The sequence below is a fragment of the Pectinophora gossypiella genome, chromosome Z (genome assembly GCF_024362695.1).
Source record: "Pectinophora gossypiella chromosome Z, ilPecGoss1.1, whole genome shotgun sequence".
NCBI lineage: Eukaryota > Metazoa > Arthropoda > Insecta > Lepidoptera > Gelechiidae > Pectinophora > Pectinophora gossypiella.
Window position 1 is genome coordinate 13231877 of NC_065433.1, and position 21793 is coordinate 13253669.

Here is a 21793-nt window from a genome sequence, read left to right on the forward strand (position 1 = left end):
TTGATAAAAGTTTTGTTAACATTTTAATTTCAATTACCACAAAAAGACAATACATTACCAAATGCTGAAATCTAAGTATAATCACTATGCGATCGTAAAATAAATTGTTCATTGACGCGCGAAATTGAGATAAATACTATCAACGAGACAAAAATAATAACGATTTAGGATTAGAGTCGCTCATGTCCATTAATAACTTTATAATTAAGAATGATGGAAGTAACTACATTGATTTTCGCATAAAACATCTCATGCTCTACTGGCTGCACGTTCTATGTCTTTTATAGCCTGATTTAAAGCTCGCTTTTGGAAGTCAGGCGTTATAGCTCTCATAACATTCTTCAGAATCCACTCAATCATCCATTTCTGTTCAATACGGGCCACTGCGTAATACTTTTTTACATGATAATCCATGCGACCCTTCACCGTTTTATATACAAGCATAGATCTCTCCCGATAAATGGCCTCCAGTTGCATTAAAATATTTTCTTTTTTAGCATCCATTAAATATTTCTGCCCCTCCGCTCGCTTCTGTGCCAGCCTGGCGTCTTTTATTATCGTCTCGTGAAATGCAGTTTCCGCCTTCCTCCCTATTTCCCAATCCGCTACAACTTCATCAACTTGCTTGTCGAGGGTTTTCCCAATGCCGGGTCCAAATTTCGTCGATATGAAGTACAGTACTATAATCCAAGACAAACCCCCATAGTATTCGTGTTCCATTACCAAAATTTCTTTGCTGACGCAATAGTTAGCGAAAACAAGTAAAAACACATAGCCCCCCGATTTGCCGGTTTTTGAGTAAAAAAATGTAAACCACTCATCGGGAAGGAAGCCCATGCGACATTTTCCAGAATTAAGAGCGCGTTTTAGTGGTTTGTCACCCTCGTCACCGCCAGTCGGCATACTCAAAACAGGGCAGGTAGGGGTATGCTTAAATTTTGTTTGCGTAAGGAAGACCTTACACGGCGCACAATCACCTGTCGTCACACATTGCGGCAAATAACGATTAATACTCGATTTTAGATCCAACTTCAATATTCTGCGCAACATTTTTATTTATACCTGTTAAACTAAAGTGTGTTAACAATTACATTCTAAAATAACTAGAGTAAGATTAAACAGCGCCAAATAACAAGTTAAACTGTTTTACAATACTATTGGAAAGATTTACAACTTATTTTACGTTTTAAATGATCATTAAATGATATGACAACCTAATTTACTTATTTGACAAAACAATAGTCAACGCTATGTCAACGCAACTTTTTATATTAAGTATCTTTCTTTGTATTTGACTTCAAAATGACGCCTGAAATCAAAGAGAACCTAATAAGTAAATAAAATTTTTATAGAGTTGTGCCAGTCTAACGGGGAAAATAAACATCAAATTATAATAGTCATAGATTATGATTTATTTCAATATACAAAATATCTTCGTAAATGTTATAACTGCGTCTTAATTCTACTGACCTCGATAATAGTACTTTTACAGTATTTTTTTGCTATTTGCCCACCAGGGGACTGAAATAATAAAGCCATGGAGCTCATTTTTGGGGAACTAACTGTTTACAATATCTTCAACAGCAAACAGGATAGCAGGGAGACAAGAGAAGGATTTTTTAAGTTATTTTTGACCCAAAAAGGAGTTCCATGCCTTTGTTCGTGAAATACATAACAGCTTATTCTAAAGTATCTTGAAGGGTAGTTTAGAGACGGTATTTAGCAGCGCGGAGGATGGGGTACTTGTCTCCGGTGCACAGACCACGGAAGTCGTCCATCGACAGGTCCACAATAGAGATGCCACCAAGATTCTTGGACCTGTGGAAAGGATGATACATGTAAGTACCTACCTAACGATGTATTGCAAGTTGAAGCAGTGAGTAGTGAGCATCTCAAATTTTTAGAAAAAGAATTCACTGGACCTAAGAAAAATAACAAGATGCTCCTTTTTATATACATACATAAACTGCCCGTATTGCCTAATGGGGTGAGCAGAGCCACATGTAACCCAAAGACAATTTGCAGCCACTGATACAAACATTTTACGACTTGTTCAGGAAGACAAGAAGCTGATGTGTTCCTCCTTTTTTGAAGTCGGTTAATAGCCTATAACCTCTTCGAAGAGGTTCAAGTGGCACGGGCCGTAGCCAAGTGCATTTATTGTCTTAGAGATAAGAACTTCCTGACGATGCGGATATAAATACAGGGTGTTAGTGACATCGTAACGAAAACTTTGAGGGGTGGTTCAGGCCATGATTCTGAGTTGATATCAAGTAGAAATTTCCGTCGCAAAAGTATGGATTGGAAAATAATTAAAAAGAAAAGAAAAATTTTCATGAATTTTTTGACACGAAATTCCACTTGATATCAACTCAGAATCATGGTCTGAACCATCCCCCTCAGTATTCGTTACGGTGTCACTAACACCCATACCTACTTGTATGGCTACTGTATGTACTTGTATGGAGTGTAAGTGACATCGTAACGAATACTGAGAGGGATGATTCAGCTGATTATTCTGAGTTAATATCAAGTGGAATTTTCCATCGCAAAAGTATAGAATGGAAAATAATTAAAAAAAACTAAAAAAATAACATGAATTTTGCGACGGAAAATTCCACTTGATATTAACTCAGAATCATGATCTGAATCATCCCTCTGAGTATTCGTTACGATGTCACTAACACCCTGTATAATTACTGTTTTTTGAAGAAGCATGAGTGTGGATGAATGCATGTTAAGAGTTATTATTATTATCATTTCCCCATCCGTCACGCATAATGGGCCATCCATGTGTCTAAGTGCGGAAAATAGAGCCCACCACCACTATCTACGTCTGCCCCCTCCGTTTGATTGAGGGGAAGCCTGTGCCCAGCAGTGGGACGTATATGAGCTGTTAAAGTTATGTTATTAATAATAATAGGTAATTATAACTTATGGTAACTTACTTGACGTATGCAGCCTTCTGGCCAGCGGTGTCTGGGTCTTCGTAGCTGACCCACAGACCAGGTTCGCCGCTGTCGTCAGGCAGGCGGAAGGCGTAGGTTCCTGTAAAATAAACACCTTGTCATAACCAATCTTGATAACTTCACACCAGTGCTCAAAAAGCTAGTGATTTATAGAAATAAGTACTTAGATATTTTGTGAATATTAAAACATTCTATTCTGGTCCACAGTCATTGAAAGGATATCATCGGCTTTTCATACTTTGGCCGGCCCAAATTTGAATGTGCCGGCCAGAGAAAAAAATGTGTCGAACCTTTCGAGTAGATTGCTATGAACATTTTTTTACTATGACACCATACAAGTATGACCATTAGTTTGGCTTTAATTGGATTTTAAGATCTAATGGAATATAGCAAAATTATTTTTTGGCCGGCACTTGGACTTTTGGGCCGAAATCCGATGATCTCCTTTAGTTAAAAAGAACTACCGGTTACACAAACACTATCACTGACAAGAATTAATAACATTGCAATCATGTTTATAAAGGTTTTTGGCTGACTTGGCAACTGTAAGTCGTAAATGTAAGTATTGAAAAATTTTGAATATTATTAATTAATAACAGCTACTTAAGAAAATGTTAAATCTTAGTTTTCTACTTCTTTAATGGCCGAAAATGTGTCTGAAAAAATAATTAATATTTTGCTCCCTTCAAGCCGCAAGCTTGCGTGGCTACTCCCAAAAGCACCACCACCTTTATTAGTATGAAAGCTAAAAGCCGGCTATCAAAAATTACCAACCAAAAATATGAGACAAATCTTCATCCTTGGTTAAGGGCTTTTCTGAAAAGTTAAATGAAGCCACTAGTTCCGACATACTATGTTAAGTAGGAAGCACTTCAGTAAGAATAACTAAGACTTTTTTTCCGAAGATTTTCATTTACTTACTTAATTTTGGGGTCTCTATTTATAATCAGAAAATTTTAACTTGCGTGTTCCTGATTTTCACCAAATTTAAGTGGGTATTGGAAATACATACAGGGTTAAGACCTCGCTCTCAACGCATAAAATGACAAACTATTGTCCAACAAACGTAACTTGATTAAAATGACATACCTACTTTTGCCTCTTTCGTACTAAGCTGTATACCGTTAGTACGAAAGAGACAAGAGATATATCTAGGTGATGTACTATATCTCTGTTCTGCTGTCTTTCTAATGACAACTGATAACGTTTGTTGAACGATAATTGGTTAGGTATAAGCAATTCAATATAACGACGACAGATTTTATGTTTTTAGAGACACCAAAACTACATCATAGCTCTATTTTTATTAAATATTAATTAATTACAAAATAAACTAAAGTAAACTTACCGAAACGCTTGCTGGGGTCAGTGACCTTCCTCAAGTGTGGGCGCATGCCCTTCTGATGGTTAGGGTTGATAAGTTTAGCGCAGACCTCTGGGTAGCTCAACACACCTTCAATCTTGGTGTAAGGACCTTAAAACAATAAAAATATTACCTAGCACCACTCATGTTAAGGGGTAGGCATAGGTGTATAGTAATTACACCCACTCCTAGCCAACTATAGACATAGCATCATGGGAACATAAACATGTTTCATGTATAATGAGCGAGGCTTGATGACAAACAAGAATTCAAAAACTCATTAAGGCGAATTCAGTGGTATACTTAGTTAGAGACCGAGCTGGGATTCGAACCCGTGACACTACGATATGTTAGTCACGCGTTCTCTTGACTAGGGCTAACACGGTTTTCTTTTTACTTCGTATCAAAAACAGCTGCATGTTGTTTGTCCGGCCAAGTAGTTAATGCCATCTGCGGCAAATCTACAATAAGTCACGTCAAAAAAAAAAAAACTGCATGTTGTCTTTTGATTAATTGCGACTCACTAAATGGATGGCTCTAGCATTGAACTCCTTTCAAGTTACGTCATAGAATAAGGAATAATTATACATGTAGAACGGCAACTCTTCGCTCCCCACCAGCGGCTGAGCTAGGTTTACCCCTCCCCCCCCCCTATCTTACTTTAGTCTTCAATCGTATATGGGCGTCAAAAGATACACACACATGCGCGTTTATGATAACTTTTTTTTTTTACGTGACTTATTGTAGATTTGCCGCAGATGGCATTAACTACTTGGCCGGACAAATGGGGAGCGCTGAAGGCTCTCACCCGGTAACGCGTGTACGATAACGTCAATATGTAATATCTTCGTAATACGAGGTGTTTTGTATGAAGTGTCCAATGTGTGGTTATGTGTAACTATTTTTTAATTTATGTTCTTATAATAGTGTACCAACCAGCTTCACCGGGTCCGTCAACGTGGATCGGAGGAACACCAGAGATCTCACTCTCAGAGTCCATCTTCCACGTGCGGGCCAAAGCGGAGATGCCCAGGATGATCTTGTTGGCCGGCGCACCACCTTGGAGCCTGGAAATAAGGATTATAATCGTGTTTTATCTGTAAGTACATATACATGTACATCTGGAAGTACCTTATAGTTATGATAATCGTTAGTAAGTCAGTCACCCAAGTAGCATTGGCGAGTCTAAAAAGGGGATATTAGATATCTAATAGAATGCGATTTGATTGTCTACCTCTAGAGTAAAATATCCCTCAAGTTATCTTCAAGAACGCTTATAGATAGCCTCTAGCCAAGTGGGCACAACCTTGTAGCTATTCATAAGAAGGAGTTAAGAACGCACGAATAGATAGAGTTAAGAGTTGAAAATTTTCAAAGTCTAAAGGCGTACTTCTAGAGTCTTTCTAAACTGTTTATAGACCACAATGTGCACTAGTAGATAGTCTATAGATAATGTTAAGAGCTAAACAGAAATCTTTGCATGTGAAGTTTTAAGACCAAATTTACTTAACATTAACAGCTTTAAGATAATTTTTATTTGAAATAGCCAACGATTCATAATGGCGCAGATCTCACAAGAGTAAAAGTTAATATTACAACATGGCGTTACAAATTTCTAAATTCCTATTTATTTACCGCTTATACGGGCTGATACTGTCACCTAGACATGAAAAACCTAATGCGGATGAAAGTCTCTCGTGGAATTTGTGTAAAACTCTCTTAAAATAAGAGCGCCCGCTTTAAATGTAATATTTAATTAATAATTTACCAAATAAAAAAATATTTTGTAAAAATAATATTTTTTAAATTAGATTTAAATGTTTTAACCATTTATTTCATTCATAATATAATATTTTAAAACGTGTAGAATGATTTATTAGACATGATTTATTCATAAAAACACGAATAAATAGTTCGTTATAAAAATGTAAAAACGTATCAAGCAATAAAAATGGCGTCTAGTTAAAATTGTCTAGAAAATCGATTCCTTTAGAACAAACATTCTAAAGAATTATCTGTAGTATGGCTCTAGATAATGACAAGACTATTTGTACTTGTTACATACTAAACTTACTAGTCGAAGAAAAAACAGGTTTATGAGTGATTTAAGATTGCCTATAAACTGTCATTTTTGTATACAGTTTTATCTTCTCGGAGCATTTCTAGACATTCATCAGAGAACTGTATTTTTTACGTTGTGAACAATTATGGATGGAATTGTGCAGAAGCAATCGATTGCATTAATTGACGAGGGAAAGTAAAATATTTTTATTTGTAAACAATGCGAAATATAATCTCAAGTCATTTAGATCTTTCGTTAAATTCAGTCTAGTATGGTTTAAAGAAGGCGATAAAATGTATGAGTGGTATTACATCTATCCAAAAATGCTCAGACGATAACCTCTTGTATATAAACATAGTTACTTTGTTTTTAACTCCCGTGGAGACATTTCGTGCGTATGCGTAACCCTGTGATATTAGCGTCAAAACGATATTGAATTCTCTTTTATAAATAAACCTACCATTTGTAACATTTTTCAAATTTTTGTGTTCATCATTATCCACCTTAGGATTTTGTATCATAAGTGGCTGCAAATAGTTTCTTGATTTGTAGTTCTGCCTACCCCTTCAGGGAATACGGGCGTGAGTTTATGTATGTATGTATTTTTATTTAAATATAAAGAAATTTAATAATAGACGTTCTGTACGTTTTTCTACCTCTTAGGTGAATTTTATTATTGGACTTACTTGCAATATTAGAGATTCCTATAGTTTTAGTTTTTTCAAATCTAGCATATTTCTTTTTTTTTACTGGTATATAATGACGATGACACAGGTCCGTTGTTTTCTCCTGATATTATCCATTTTGCAAAATAGAACTCGCTATTGCAAAATAGAATTCACTTTTATCCGTGCGGCGACGGAGAAAGAATACGATTGTCGCCGCCCCCCTCTTCCCGTGGGTGTCGTAAGAGTTGACTAAGGGTAATTCCAAACATAACACCTCTTTTAGCTGGTGGTAGACCCCGCCACCTGGTTAGCTACCACCCTTCCGCCGGAGCCAGGCGCCAAGCCACTTGCTGCGTTCCGTCTGTGCGCGGGAGTACCAGTGCCTTTGGGGGATGTAAGGGTATCAGTTGTGTTGCTTAGAACCGATTTGGTTCCTTAAGCGACGTCAGGCCGGGAAGCTTCCTCTGGAGGGTAGTGGGATTCGAGGCACGGTCTTGCCGGTGGCCGACCGCAGGTAGTTGGGGGCCCTGTGGTATTCCGTCAATCAGCACACGACCCTAAAATGATTTGTGACCGCAGTGCAGTAATAATAAGGTCGCTTTTTCTAAACTTCATTTTTGTGCATTTCTTTTGTCTATGGTGGTGGTTTGGTGGTTTGTCCATGGCAATCCGTCAATCAGCATACGACCCTACAACTACCAATAACAATCACAGTGAAGTAATAATAAAGTCGATTTTTGTTTGAATAAAAGTCATGATTGACAAATAAGTTTTAAATTTAAATTGGTGGATAGATTAATACCCCTCTTACAGGTACAAGTGGCAAATCGCTTCACCAGCCCCCTCCATCTCAAAGGCACCACCACAAAGATCACCTTTATACTCGGCGCTGCGTCAATTTGTACACATCCATGAATAATATAAAATGTTATGTCATTACGATCTAAGAAATTAACACATCCAAGGTCCTCTAAGACCTCTAAGTCGGTCCAAAGCATTTAATCTCTCGCCTCTTGAACTATATTTTGAGTATGAGGCAATATATCGGCTGAACGCTCACGTCAAAACCAGCTGGGAACCCCAAAAAATGAGATCGTGATCTTTAAATTTTTACTGTCTCCGTTGCATAAAGCCAATCGATCTAGTAAAATTGCACTTAGTTATGCTATTGTTAGGCAAATAAACACTGGAAACACTGTTTCACTAGCAAATTTTTAGAATAACTATAACATATCTATAAAAGTAGTTTATTTAGACTTTAGTGTCTCTCTAAAACAAAGATAAGAGTACCACTAGCTAAAATTGAATATTTGTAGAAAGTTATATCTTAAAATATACCATCTTATCTATAAAATATCTTGAAAATAGGTTCGTCTAGGCTTTATTCATTACTTATAGATAATATTGTCTTAAGATAATCGTCATACCTAGAAATGAACTTAAAATAAGTGCTCTATAGAGCAAATTATCTAAAAATAATCAAATATTAGTGAAGATACTCTATAAGAATACTAATACTTTATAAAAGCCATCTGTAGAAAGCCCTTGTCTAGAAATAAACCACGAATAGACTATCAATAGATAATTTAGTTTTAAGCCTCCAGACCGGTGCTACTTGGGCAGTGAGTGGTAAAATCGACGTCTTTTACATATCAATAACATCTAAAAGTATAATACTATGCATATGAAATCTTTAATAAGTATACTTCTAGCAACATATCCTGAATTTGCTTTGTTTGGTATAATCCAAACCAGAGATATAAGGGTTCAAAAAATCACCGTAACATTTCGACAAAAGATAGGTAGCGCCCTGCCCTTGCCCTTCGCTATACTCGTCTTGGCGGGGGGCACTCCCATGCCACCAGATTTTCCTCATATCTTATACAAGATACAGGGAAAATGACTAGAAATAAAAAAGTAAGATTCTATAAGCCGCCATTCTTTAGTTGTTTTCCTTTTACTCGTCCTTGCTACCTGTTTCATGTGGTGACGTAATTTCATCCTTACATCCTCATTTCACGTCTACCATCAATATAAATAAAAGCTAGGTCATTTCCTTCTTACAAACACACACGGTTAAAATACATACTTAAGATCTTCCATTGTAAATAGGTAGACTAAAGCAATTTTGTGAACGTCTTTTCCTGTTACGATTTTACTAAAGCATTTTCAATTTTTAACGTTTGTAAATAGAAAAGTATGTTACTCATTCTATTATAAAAAAAATAACTATAAGCAAGATACCTAATACTTTTTGGAAGTATATACCATATTTATATTATAACATAATTTTATTTTTCGATAAAACATCTCAATCAAAATATCTTTATACCGCTTATTAAAACATTACACAGTGTGAAGGAATATAATCATTTTATCTGAAATATTATTGTATATGAAAGGCTATTTATTAACCTTGATCTAGTAACATTATCGGCTCTATCAGTGCTATAAATTATCTAAGGTCGAATAAGCAAGACATATTACCGTATATATGATCCAATTAAGTAACTATAGGTTGAGCACACGAGGCCATCTTAAGTTACTATAATGATTATATTATTATTTCGTAGTCTAAAGTTTAATTTTGTATCAGGTTATATTAACATCACCTGGTGAAATAAGCGTGTGTTCATTAGACTGCTGACTGAAAAGATCAATGCCATATGCGCTCGTTAAAAAGAAAAAAAATCTTATTTTTTCCGCTTAATCAATACAATGACTTTTTGTTGCAAATAATTCTGCAGCGTGACATTTTAGGACATAGCAACTTTAGTATTTTGTTGGTTTATACCTACATAGGCTTCATCTTGCACCGCAATATTTAAAAAGTAAATCATTGGCTGCGACCTACGGACGGACGGACAAACAGACATGACGAATCCATAAGGGTTCCGTTTTTGTCATTATCTACGGAACCCTAAAAAGGGCCATACCTGCATCAGTATCAGGTGGAACGTAATTCAGAATATATTCTTATACGTAAACTTGATCTTTAAAATGTCTTGAGATCATTTTCAGGTACTTCAAGGTCATTTTAGGCAGTAATAAATAAAAATTAAGTATGAGCTACTATGAGCTATAATGGGAAATAGGCGTGAATCAACAATTAGTTTCAGTTGACGTAGTAAAATGCGACGGATCTAGGTAAGTGTACCTAATGTGTGTAGAATCATTGTAAAATAACAAACACGATTCATAAACTGTTTTTATAACATTTAAGTACTCGCGCTTAGGTGAAGCTCTTTTTTGTTTGGCGTGACTTACTTGTTATGCCGCATTATATGCCATTAGCTACATGACCGGAAGATGAAACTTACAAAGATATATTAAGTATATAGATTAATTCTGACGGGAATTCGAATGGAAGCAGTTTTTACGTCACTGGATCTTCATTCTATCAGTTTTGATTCATGATTCAGTTGCTTTTTGACACTTACCAGTAGTTGACAGCGGCATCAGCGTTCTGCAGTGGGTTGCGGTTTTGGGGGGTGTAGATGGGGGCAGCATAGTCCGCCTCCTTAGGGTTGCGTTCCGAGGTGTAGTAGTCGAAGGCATCGATGTTCACTAAATCCACGAGGTTGATGATAGCAGGAACGTCGTAGTAGACTGAAAACAATAATTGGGATAAAACTAGAAGCTCAAATTTAATGTCGGCGACAGCACAGTTGAGTGTTCCTAAATTTTGACAGTTTAGACCATACCTCTACAGCTAATATTCGTGATAAAATGCTGTAAAATGTGGGGCAACGTGAAGTGTATCCCATGTGAAGAATGAGTCACGAAAAGCAGTCAGAAAAAGACACGTTTGATTGAAAATAAGTTTTTCTAAGTTTTCTTCATTCCTATCTTTATGGAATAAATATAACACTATGCTTTTGCATTTTAAACGTTGTGCAAAGAGTTATAGTGTAAAAATGTAACCAAAACATGTTATTTTAGTTTACTCAAATATGGGGAACTGTCAAAATTTAAGAACACTCAACATTAGCGACACCTGATGGGAGAAATTGGCAGCTTTTTATCCTCGTTGCGTTATGACGCAAACGCTTAATAAAGCGAACACAATCTTTTAGCATGTGGACATTATCGAGAATAACGCCATTTTGGACAGTTGGTATTTAAATGGAACCTAATGGCCATGGTGCATACCTCCTGTCAATGTCATCCAAGTTTGTGCCACAGGTCTCTGGTGGACTGATTTTAAGCATTGGAACGTTGTGAGAAACTACAGCAATATCTCATTGTGACACCTCTTTATTCTAATTCTTACGAATTAGTAACTATATGTACTTAGTAACATTATACAATATGCAGGTTTTTATATCTAAGTACCTACCTTCAAATCTGATATCATCGGAGTACTTAGAAAGTATGAAGCAAACCCAATCAATTACTAACGCATGATTGCTGAGATATTAAATGTTAAGAACATGCAACTTGTGTTCTCTTTAAAACTACAGTACGAATACATACATGTTTTATTTTATTTATTTTAATAATAACAATAATATAACGCTTTATTGCACACTTTACAAGATACAGGATAAACTTTTACAAGGTGGGCAACGGCGGCCTTATCGCTAACATTTTCTTTCAGCTAGATGATCTCCCAGACAACCTTCGACAGAGGGTATAGTACAGTTGTACAGCTGCAGTTATTTTGTTTATATATTGAGGAAAGCTAACAGTGCGGAACCTTAAATAAATAAGTACAAAATATTATAGATTGAGGCCAATTACAAGCTTCCACATCTAGAACAAAATAATATCAAAAGAGAGTTAGGTATGCTACAAAATTAATGAAATACTTACTGCTGTCAATGTTAATGTCAAGTTAGTTACTGTTGATAAATATCGTATTTTAAAGGTATATAAACTTCAAATGCTGTCATCGCTGCAGAGTCGATTGAATGTAATATTATCTAAATACTGTATAGTTGATTATTCCTAGATTCAACAATATTTCTATTAATTATATCTTACTGTACAAATAATTGGGTGTAACAGGTACATAAGTAGCTACATCAACTGCTATGCGAGGTTGGCTTGAAAAATAAGATAAACCCAACAAATAGTTTAGCTAGTTTTTCTATCAGTACGTGATCAATTTAGTTGGTCACCTGCATAAAAGACTACCTACAACACAGCAGCAACAAGGTACATCGAATGGCTATTCAAGATCAAGGTCGTACCAATTGATATCCTTCTTTAACCAACCCAATATATCACTCCCAATATTACGGTCAGCGAACTGTGAAAAAAACAACGCTAAGGTTAAACCGCAACAAAAATCTATCGGCGGAGACGAGTTTTTCTATGAGTGCCAATAAAACTTTCCCTATTTCTGTGTTAAACCAGCTCTGCGGTACTGATATCAAATTGTTTGTGAAGTAGGTACTTATAACAAACAAAGGATGGAATGAAATTCTAATATTTGAACATTTATAGTGGATTCAATTGTAGGTATATCTTCGTCTACCGAAATTATATTATTAAATACAGAATTTGTGTATTGTATAACAAGCAATTCAAGTCTTTTAAACTTTAACTTTGTTTCATAGGAAACTTTGTTTCAGTTTACTAATTGATTGAGGTATTATATATGAGGTATATATATAAACTGATTGAGGTATTATAATAATAATAATAATATATATATATAAATATTATTATACTAGGAACATTGTAATCTTGCTTGTTTACATATAAAAACTATGGGTATATGTAATAACTTTGACTAACCTCATTTAAATGTAAATACGAAACACAGATTTTAAAATTTGTACTTGGAACTCAAATGACAATAATTAAAGCTCTTGATACAATGAACTTATTATTTGAGTTAATGAATTCTATAACTTTAGTTTTTGTACTTGAAAATTATTATTGTCTCTTACTTATACATATATATCAAAACTGACCAAAATCTTGATCATTACCTATGAATAAGTAATAGGGTCGTTCTTCTTTTTTATCGACAATAAAAAGACATTTTCTCGATTTATCGGATTTAACATCTTTAAAATTATAACGGCAATAAATATTTTAAAACATCATATAAAGATGTGTCTGTAGAGGACTATTTAGTGGTTCTCTTTATCTTGGTAACATACTTTTCTTTGCAGGCGCATTCCAAAAAATATTGTGACAGAGTGGCCCTTTTCATCGGAGACAGCATTTCAATTTACCACTCTGTCACATAATTTTGAGAAAAACGATCAAGCTACGTTAATAACTAATTGAGGAACCGATTAGTATTTTGCTTGTATTTTGAGTATAATAAGATAACTATATTTTTGGACAATCAAAACATGAAATAAAATTCTAAAACATAACTTATCAGAAGCAGAACGAAGGACAGATCATTGTCGATAAAAAAGAAGAACAACCCAATAGCATCATCACTAATGTAAGAACCACGCTCTTGTCAGTGTAGCATTCTCCATGCTACTTTTTAGGGAAAAATAGGGCGGTGGTTTCCCTCTTGCCTTCCGCCCAACATGTAATAGCAACTGAATACATAATTGAATGAAACGTCAGAAAAACTGAGCAAATTACCTAATTCGATTTAAAAAGAGTGATGATGTCGGGTCCAATACACTTTGAATAAGTAAATAATGACGATGATGATAGGTAAGAACATATTATACTTACTGGAACTGTTAACGTTGGGAAGGACGGTGATGGCAAGCTGCATGTTGGATTTGACGCTGAGAGCCTGCTTCAACTCTCTGACCAGTGCGGTGAATCCCTCTCTGTGCTCAGATTCCTTATCATCCACGGGAGTGGTGCCGAAAGTCTTCTTGATACCGTGCCAGATGGACCCTATGAAAAAAAAAAACATTTTATCAATTTGTTCACCCACCAATCAAAACTTAGCAGTAACATTCGAATGCTATAAAAAGTACACCGGAATAGAATTACTTGCTATACTTTTCCCCCTACATTTCTTTCTGAATCTCCGAATCTTAAAACGTGAGTGAATAGGCATTTACTAAGTAAACATGTACCACCTTAGACCGTATCTACACATACCATCAGGTGAGATTGTGGTCAAAAGCAAAACCTATTTTTATTTAAAAAATACACACACATATATATACAAAAAAATAAATAAAGTACCTGCTATGTCATTAGTGTATGGTGAGATAAAGTATATCAGCGGTCACTCACCCCAAGTAGAACGGATCTTCTTGGGCTTGTACTTAGCGAACTGCCAGGCCAGGTCGATACCGTCGAAACCATGTTGTTCAGCCAAAAGCACGCCAGAGTTGACAAACGCTGTGCGGGCTTGTGGGGACTCCAACTATTAAACAACACATCGTAGTATGAAGAACAAGTCGGGTAAGATCCGAAACATTAATTAGTATTAGGTACACTAACGTCTCTTAAACTATATAATTAAATCGTTGGTCTATGGTTACCCAGGACAATTCATACAAACGACCTCAATTTACACAGACACTACACATTGACATTATCATACACGCGCATCCGTGTGTGTGACGTCTGACACCACACGATTCAAGTCTAAATTATGTTCGAGTGGGGTTGAGGTAAACCTAGCTCAGACGCAGGTGGGGAACGTTTTTGCTGATGGGGAGTTCTATACGTATTACTCCTTATTTTATGCTTGTAGTCCGACTTTAAACAAAGAACGAAACGAGCTGATTAGGTAGTACACTAGGTACTTAGGTACACATCTCAAGTCCCACAACCCAAGGTCTTGAACATAAAATTTATATTCAACCCTCAGAAACCCGATGTTTTTACAAAATTTATCTTGGAAATACTATTACCCGATATCGCGTCCGAGGTTACAAGACAACCCTAGGTCACAAGTCATATAATCTATTCTCGTAATAGCGTGAGACGTTGGCCCCGACTTCAAATCGGGTCTGAACTTCAGTCTCATCCGCAAAGTAGGTAAATTACGAGTCTTCTATCTAATATCTTATTCAAAATTTTAAAATTATTGTGGTTTGCGACGGATTCGCGCCTTTGCTCCATTAAGCATTTAGGGGCACTTGTAAGCGCAAAATGTCATGACAGCTCAGTTATTCTCTCCCCGTGGAGGTAGCTACTTCGGAAATTGCTCGCATATGCGTGTAACAAATTTATGACACCCCGTCAAAACATAATTCGGGAACCTACATTTTAGGCGCCTTTCGGGACCCACTTTAATTGATTAAATTATGTTAATTATGAAAAGTGAAATTTTGCTGAATAATTAAGTACTTATGTACATATTCGTATATTTTGGACTCAGATGTTATGACATGATTAACGAAAATAGTTCAAATAACATTATACTTAATAGTTAAATTAAACGATCTTAAAGCTCGTAAATTAGCACTTTGTTGTATGTAAACTATGAACTCTGGAAATATCATTTCGGCCTTACGGAAAGGGCGTAAAATTATAAGTTTATTATGAATACCATTTTATAAGTTATAAGATGAAAATATCGCACACATCGGAAAATGTCGTGTTATTGACGCAAAATCAACATCCCATATTACGGTCTTGGCTTTCGATCTAGGAACGATACATTAGGTGGGTATTTACTGTACTTTTATAATATATATTAAACCGCATTGCAACTAAGCAGGTAGTTGAGCAGACTTTTTAATTATACATAAGAATATCTTACCAAAAGGTTGTATTTCTGAACTTCTTCGGTGTCAGCATCACCACCGACGGACAACAGCACCTTCAGAGCTGGGTACTTGCTCTTGAAGTTGGTAATGGTCCTGTAGTTGGCGTGGGAGCGGTCTACATCCAGGTTCTCATTGAGTGGCACCATCTTGTAGGTGTCAGGTTGGACTCCGGCATATCCGTAGACGAGGTGGGTGCAGAAAGAGAGGGCCGGTTCCAAGTCCAAAGGCAGCATGCGCGCGTTAGCTGGATAAATACATCCCTCAACTAAATTATTATGTAGTCACTCAAACAAGCAGGTAAATAATACTGATATGGTTCCTAAACTCCTAGGTAAGTACTTCATAGACTGCGAAGGACTGTTTTTAAGTTAAGTCATTTCTTCATATCAAAGTTGAGGGTAGCACTATACAGTGCAAAATATACATATAAGAGGCCGTGTAACGAACAAAAGTAAACTACATTTTATTTTTAGATATGACATAAAAACCGGACTTCAGTGGAAACGATCAAACAAAACAACATTTAAACATTCATATCACAGCCTGTTACTAACTTAAGAGGTCAATGAATCATGAAAATGTCAACTCTTGCCTCTTTATCTGTCTTAAATAACCCAGTAGGTAATAATTAGAACTTATTCCATTACACACTCGTTGACTTGAGACTTTCATAATTAGTATGTTTTGAAATTCTAATTTACTTTATTAAGCCTAAACATGGTGTGGACTGTGGAAGTCTATTGTTTTATTCGTTGAATAATAACTTCACTCACAAGTACATACGTGGGTGTATTAGAATCTAGACCTTCAAATTATAAACGTTTCATTGTTTCCGTTACGTACCTACATTAACCACTTAACGCGGTGTAAGTGACGTAATCTACACAGGAGAACGGATTGCCTGGCTGCCGGCGCAGGACGGCGTGAAATACATCAACAAAAAAAAACATTCCACAAATCGAAAAACATGAAGCTTTGGTTTGAAAAAATATGATAAACTGTGAACAATAACTGTTAACATAAACTGCCTATATACGTCCCACTGCTGGACACAGGCCTCCCCTCAATCAACCGGAGGGGGTAACTGTTAAAGGGATATATTAAATGATCTCTAGGTTGACTCAGACTACAGCACACAGTATATAGAACATACTAGTTTTTTTTCTAGAATGTGCAGGGTATTAGGTACTGGGCCATATATATGTATTTCGCGTCAAAGCTACGAATACCTCAAAATGTAGAATGAGCAGAATTGACTTATCAGAGTCTATCCTAAAGTACAATTTGACCAAACTAGTTACATTTTGTTAATTTCTATCTCGATTTGGCATCGGCATCCACAAAATTTGCAGTTTGTGCACTAGAGATAATATTTCATTATCAGTCTGGGCATTTGCCAATGCGTAGGTTCAACCTAAGCGTTTTAATTTTCAATTCTCTTATTAAGCTTTGCCAATTTATAGACATTCTACATAATTAAAACATATAATAACGGGTTCTTACCGCGTTTAAAGCAGGGATATGAGACTCCCGATATTTCAACACTGTTGCAAGTGCCATGATCACGGGATGACTGATGATTCTACATGTATTTATGTATTTTTCTGATATAAGTATAACAAGTCACAAAACAAATGACACAAATAGGTATCAAGGCGTGGGGAACCTGTCTAATGTTCACACAAAAAATAGATTGGTTACGTTGTTGAAGGCCAAAAACTGGCTAAGTGCACGGCGTCGTGTCGGAGGACTAGCTTTTTACCTGTAGACCTATATAGAAATACTATATTAATATACAGATTTATTTCCTTGACACCTGATACTCGAAATATGAAATTTTCATTTATTTCATAATGTTTCACTTAGAAGGGCTATTATGTACAAGTTTCTAAGTAAACAGTTTAGAAGCACTATTTATTACAGTCAAAAACTGCTCTACGCACGTGCAAGTGGAGTAGACGCTTTTGTATATTGTGATGTTATAACACTATCAGGACCTAATATAGAAATATTCTAATAGTTTCTAAATTTTAGGTAAGTAGCTACGTAGGTAAGTACAGTAGAGAAGCAATTGTTTATTCTATTCAGTTCCAAGAAGTTCTACAATAATGTTGTTTATCGAACTTGTTATCTCTTGGCCGTTGTTGACATTAAATTAACGATACCCGGGTCACACCACATTTTCTTCTAAAGGTGATTGTCATTGTAATTATTTATAAATTATTATTTTACTTGTCTTCATTAATTAGGTACCTAATAGTTTATCGTTAAAATATTCATACTTACTATGGTATGAACTTACGTCATTACAATTTGTTTGAGAATTTTGACATCAAGGTGATGATTCTAGGAAACAAACTCCGCTTGAAGCGCAGAGGAAATAAAAGCCTTGTTGGAATGACCTTATTTTTTTAATAGGTAGGTACCAACCTATTATAATTTGTTGCGGTCGGTTGGTAGGTAGGTATAAATCGATATAATTCAATAGATACTTCACATTATAAGGAAAACTATGCCTACCCACTAAATCCAATATGCGAAAAGGATATTTGATGCAAATGGAGAAAATAAAATAAAATAAAATTATATTCCAGAATAGGTATTCCATTCTTTTCTAGGATAAATTACATATATGTATTGCATAAAATATTATGTAACGTGAGGAGTAATGTTTGTGCAAGCCACAACCCGTATCGCTGGAAGATTAATTTCGACAACAACTCTTCATAATTGAGGTCAAGGGACACGATTTAAAAAAATACCTGTTGTAAACTGTTGAGACATTGTTACCCGACATCGGCGAAGCAAAGGAGGGAGCAAGGGAGATAGGTATATCTTATTTTCTTGTTCCATACTTTTTGAAGCATGATTTTTTCGTAGTCGGGTTTTAGTTTTTAAACTTATATTCTCATTATTGTTATTAAGTAGGTATCTTACCTAGGTAATTGTAAAATTGCAATCTTAATAATTAAATATCTCATTAGCGTCGTGTCCCCTTTATTTGTCATAAATGATGCTAAAAGTATACTTTGGATCGTAACCGTAGTCCACTCCATCATTCCTGTCGAATTTTATTTCCTCATTATAGGTATTAATTGACTCCATGACTTGTCCATGATAATGACCTTGCTGTGATCATTTTCTCAACGGGCCGCTTCGTTTAACCGACCGAGTTCGGCTTATGTCAAGAGTCAAGTGCGACCGAGTCTGAGTAGGCAGGTAATTTAGCCATTGTTTAGGGCTATAAACTCTAGAAGGAATATCATCAGTGTCTTCTTAAATGGCTACCTTACAAACAAATCGCCATTTTTATGTATTGCTACCCTCACTAAAAGTAACTTCGACCTTAATTGCAAGGAAATTTTGAGACACAAATCCTAATTCAACTGTTCAATATCTAAATTGGATGTTGTATCAAAATACCTGACGTTTGTGCTCCAGCCGCTCTTTGGATCTAAATGTATACAGCTAAAATATATATAGTATATGTAGTTGTTTTAAACTCCAAATAATAAGCCTTTTCTATAAAAGAAGTTAACTAGTTAGTTAACATGAACAATAGGTTATAGAGCTAGGTACTAGTGTGGCTAGATGTTTAATTAAAATCGAATTTATTCCGCATTAAGTCTCCGTGTTTACACTTATTGAATTCTACGCGATAGTTAACACGTTTAGTGTAAGTAAAAAAAAACCTACTTATTCAAATCCCAAAAACTCCAACCATTGTAACGACTGGATACAAAGCGTTATCCCCTTCTTACCGTTACTGAACTTACGAATACCTAACTTCATACATTATTCATTACATCTAAAACTTCGTAAGAAGAATTGCGAAACCTGTTTCAAATGCAAACGGGACGAAATTCGCTAATTGTGAACGTACGTACAATTTTAAAGCATAAAATGGTTCGCGCAGCAAAATAAATGAATGTAACTTACATTCCCTGACAAAACTCTTGCTGTCATAGTAGCAGACGACTTTGCCGGTGGGGGTGGTGTTGCCGGCGACCACGGCTAGGACGCCGACGAAGGCGAGTAGGAACTTCATGGCGCAACTGTTCTCCACGGAGCGTGTGTGGCGAATGATGCTTGAGCACTCGCTAACCAGCACAGATGACCGCGGGGAAGGTCAAAGAGTAAGCGCCATAAAATAAGCAATCTTGTTTCGAAGAACTCGTATCGGGCTGTTTACATTTCTGATGTGGAAATCCACGCCTGCATGAACGCGTGTACGAATTGCTTATTTAATTAATTGATATTCAAAATGTTTTCGTAGAGCATTTTCCTGTTTTTATTGTCTTAAATCAACGAAAACTAATTAGGTAGGTACTTAACTAAGAAGGTAGTCATGTACCTACCTTCTACGTTATACATATAAAAACATCATTTAATCCTGTTACTAATTAACTGCTTTCGACAGGTGTAGATACCTACCTAAGTAACTTTTCTTTTCTAATAATTATAATTTAAAGCTAAAATAGGTGCAACTCAACCACCTAGCTTTTTAGGATTTAGAGACTTGTTGACTAGATTGTGGTTGTAGGTGCAATATGGAAGACTAGTATTTTTATAATCTTTGATATGTACACTGAACGGCAAAAAAGATGATGTCACGCGTGGTAGGTAAGTCGAGAAGAAAAGATTTTAGGTAAAGTATCGCTACCGACCTCTGTAACTTTATAAAAAAATCTTACTTCCACAACATTTAGTCCTAGGTACAGCGGTAAATATACACTAATACTTACTCACATTTAAGTCCTAACCTACCTTTAGTACATTTTGTAACAACATAACGTAATAAGCTCTCAACTACTTATACCTATTCCCAATTGGCTTAGTCAGAGGTACATCCATCGCAAGATGAACTGATTACCTACCCACGCTTCACCTGCGATTTTTGTTACACAACGTGATACGTAGTAAATTTTATTATTAAAATTAATAATAAGTTTTTATATAACATTTCTTTTAAGGTACCTTGGGTTGTATGGGACAATACGAACTAGTTATATAAGTAAGTATACATTACCTACCACTGCCTACTTACACTGAAAACGTTTGATTGATGAAGTAAATGGTATTTTGTTTCGTAACTAACTCCAGTTTAAAAACGTACCTTACTATAAATAGGTATAGTTTTAAATTTTACTAACGATCAACAAGGTTACCTAAACAATGTCGAGAGCGGGGGGTCGCTGGATGGGTGACCGTTTAGAAGATTTCATTTTTGGCTCCTATGTGCTCCGAAGGCTTTTCACTCAATACCATGTTAAGTATAAGGCAAGAGGCTTAACGAACAGCTTCGTTTGATTGACAGTAGGCGTGTGCCCAGCCGTTGAGACGTATGTAGCCAGTTTATGTTATGTTAATTTGTTTTTGTCTAAAACTTTTACCACCCTTCAGTTACAATAAGTGAATAAAATAGATTTTAGGAGTAAAATATAATTTAATATAAGTAGCTGGCAGAATCAGCACCAATGTAGACCCACCCTAAGCGACTTTCTCGACAATGGCAACTGGATAAGACGGGTAGGCAGGTTTTTGATTGATGAGATTGGTTATATTAATTTATTGAACTAAGTTAAAAGTAGTAGATAAATAATGGCATAATTTCTATGAAAGGCCATATATATTATGTACATATAATTAATATTTGCGTAAGGTCTTGAATTGTTAAGTAGGTATATTAATATTATTTTGTTAAAAAATATTGTAACAAATGATGATTAATATTTTAATTTATATTTTGTTTAATATAAGTTATTATAGGTACATTAAATAACCTATGTACTTACTATAACCTTGCTACATACACGTATACCATTGAATATACAATAAAAAACTAAAATAAAAGAATAAAAGAGTTTTTATACAATATTATTACTAAAAAGAGTTTCTATACAATACTAGGCACTATATACATGTTAGGTACTCTGGGCTGGAGATGTGTTAATGACGACGAATCACGGAATTGAAGAATGAGGTTGGAAGGGCTACGTGAGCGCGAAACGCGGCCATACAAGTATGAGTAAATAGTTCATACTCCAACTTTGCACTCCACTTGCCTG

At 35.6% G+C, this 21793-nt stretch overlaps 2 protein-coding genes across 5 annotated transcripts; both read right to left on the reverse strand.

Moving 5' to 3' along the window:
- Window positions 1-1232, reverse strand: LOC126380010 (ATP synthase subunit b, mitochondrial-like). The gene has a single exon (XM_050029087.1). It carries the CDS (start codon window positions 1048-1050, stop codon window positions 250-252), a length of 801 nt encoding a protein of 266 aa, XP_049885044.1. The 5' UTR covers window positions 1051-1232; the 3' UTR covers window positions 1-249.
- Window positions 1233-1388: 156 nt separating this feature from the next.
- Window positions 1389-19825, reverse strand: LOC126380008 (chitinase-like protein EN03). 4 transcript variants are annotated; one of them, XM_050029082.1, is made up of 10 exons: window positions 19665-19825; window positions 15719-15969; window positions 14239-14371; window positions 13720-13890; window positions 10503-10671; window positions 5269-5399; window positions 4318-4443; window positions 3744-3785; window positions 2949-3048; window positions 1389-1818 (listed from the first exon to the last, which is right to left on the reverse strand). In XM_050029082.1, exons 1-10 carry the CDS (start codon window positions 19771-19773, stop codon window positions 1707-1709), a joined length of 1344 nt encoding a protein of 447 aa, XP_049885039.1. In that variant the 5' UTR covers window positions 19774-19825; the 3' UTR covers window positions 1389-1706. The 4 variants fall into 4 exon arrangements, with proteins under 4 accessions (XP_049885039.1, XP_049885038.1, XP_049885042.1 ...); XM_050029081.1 differs by having other exon boundaries at window positions 15719-15990; window positions 19665-19818; XM_050029085.1 differs by lacking the exon at window positions 3744-3785.
- Window positions 19826-21793: the final 1968 nt, after the last annotated feature.

What these genes read in the sequence shown, in the direction of transcription:
- LOC126380010 (XM_050029087.1), bottom strand. Translation starts at nt 1,050, where the DNA reads ATGTTGCGCAGAATATTGAAGTTGGATCTAAAATCGAGTATTAATCGT.
- LOC126380008 (XM_050029081.1), bottom strand. Translation starts at nt 19,773, where the DNA reads ATGAAGTTCCTACTCGCCTTCGTCGGCGTCCTAGCCGTGGTCGCCGGC. An exon ending in TCCCAACGTTAACAGTTCCA is followed by an intron (nt 10,672 to 13,719) that starts GTAAGTATAATA and finishes TATTGTTTTCAG; the next exon opens with TCTACTACGACGTTCCTGCT. An exon ending in GATGCCGCTGTCAACTACTG is followed by an intron (nt 5,400 to 10,502) that starts GTAAGTGTCAAA and finishes CCTTATTTCCAG; the next exon opens with GCTCCAAGGTGGTGCGCCGG.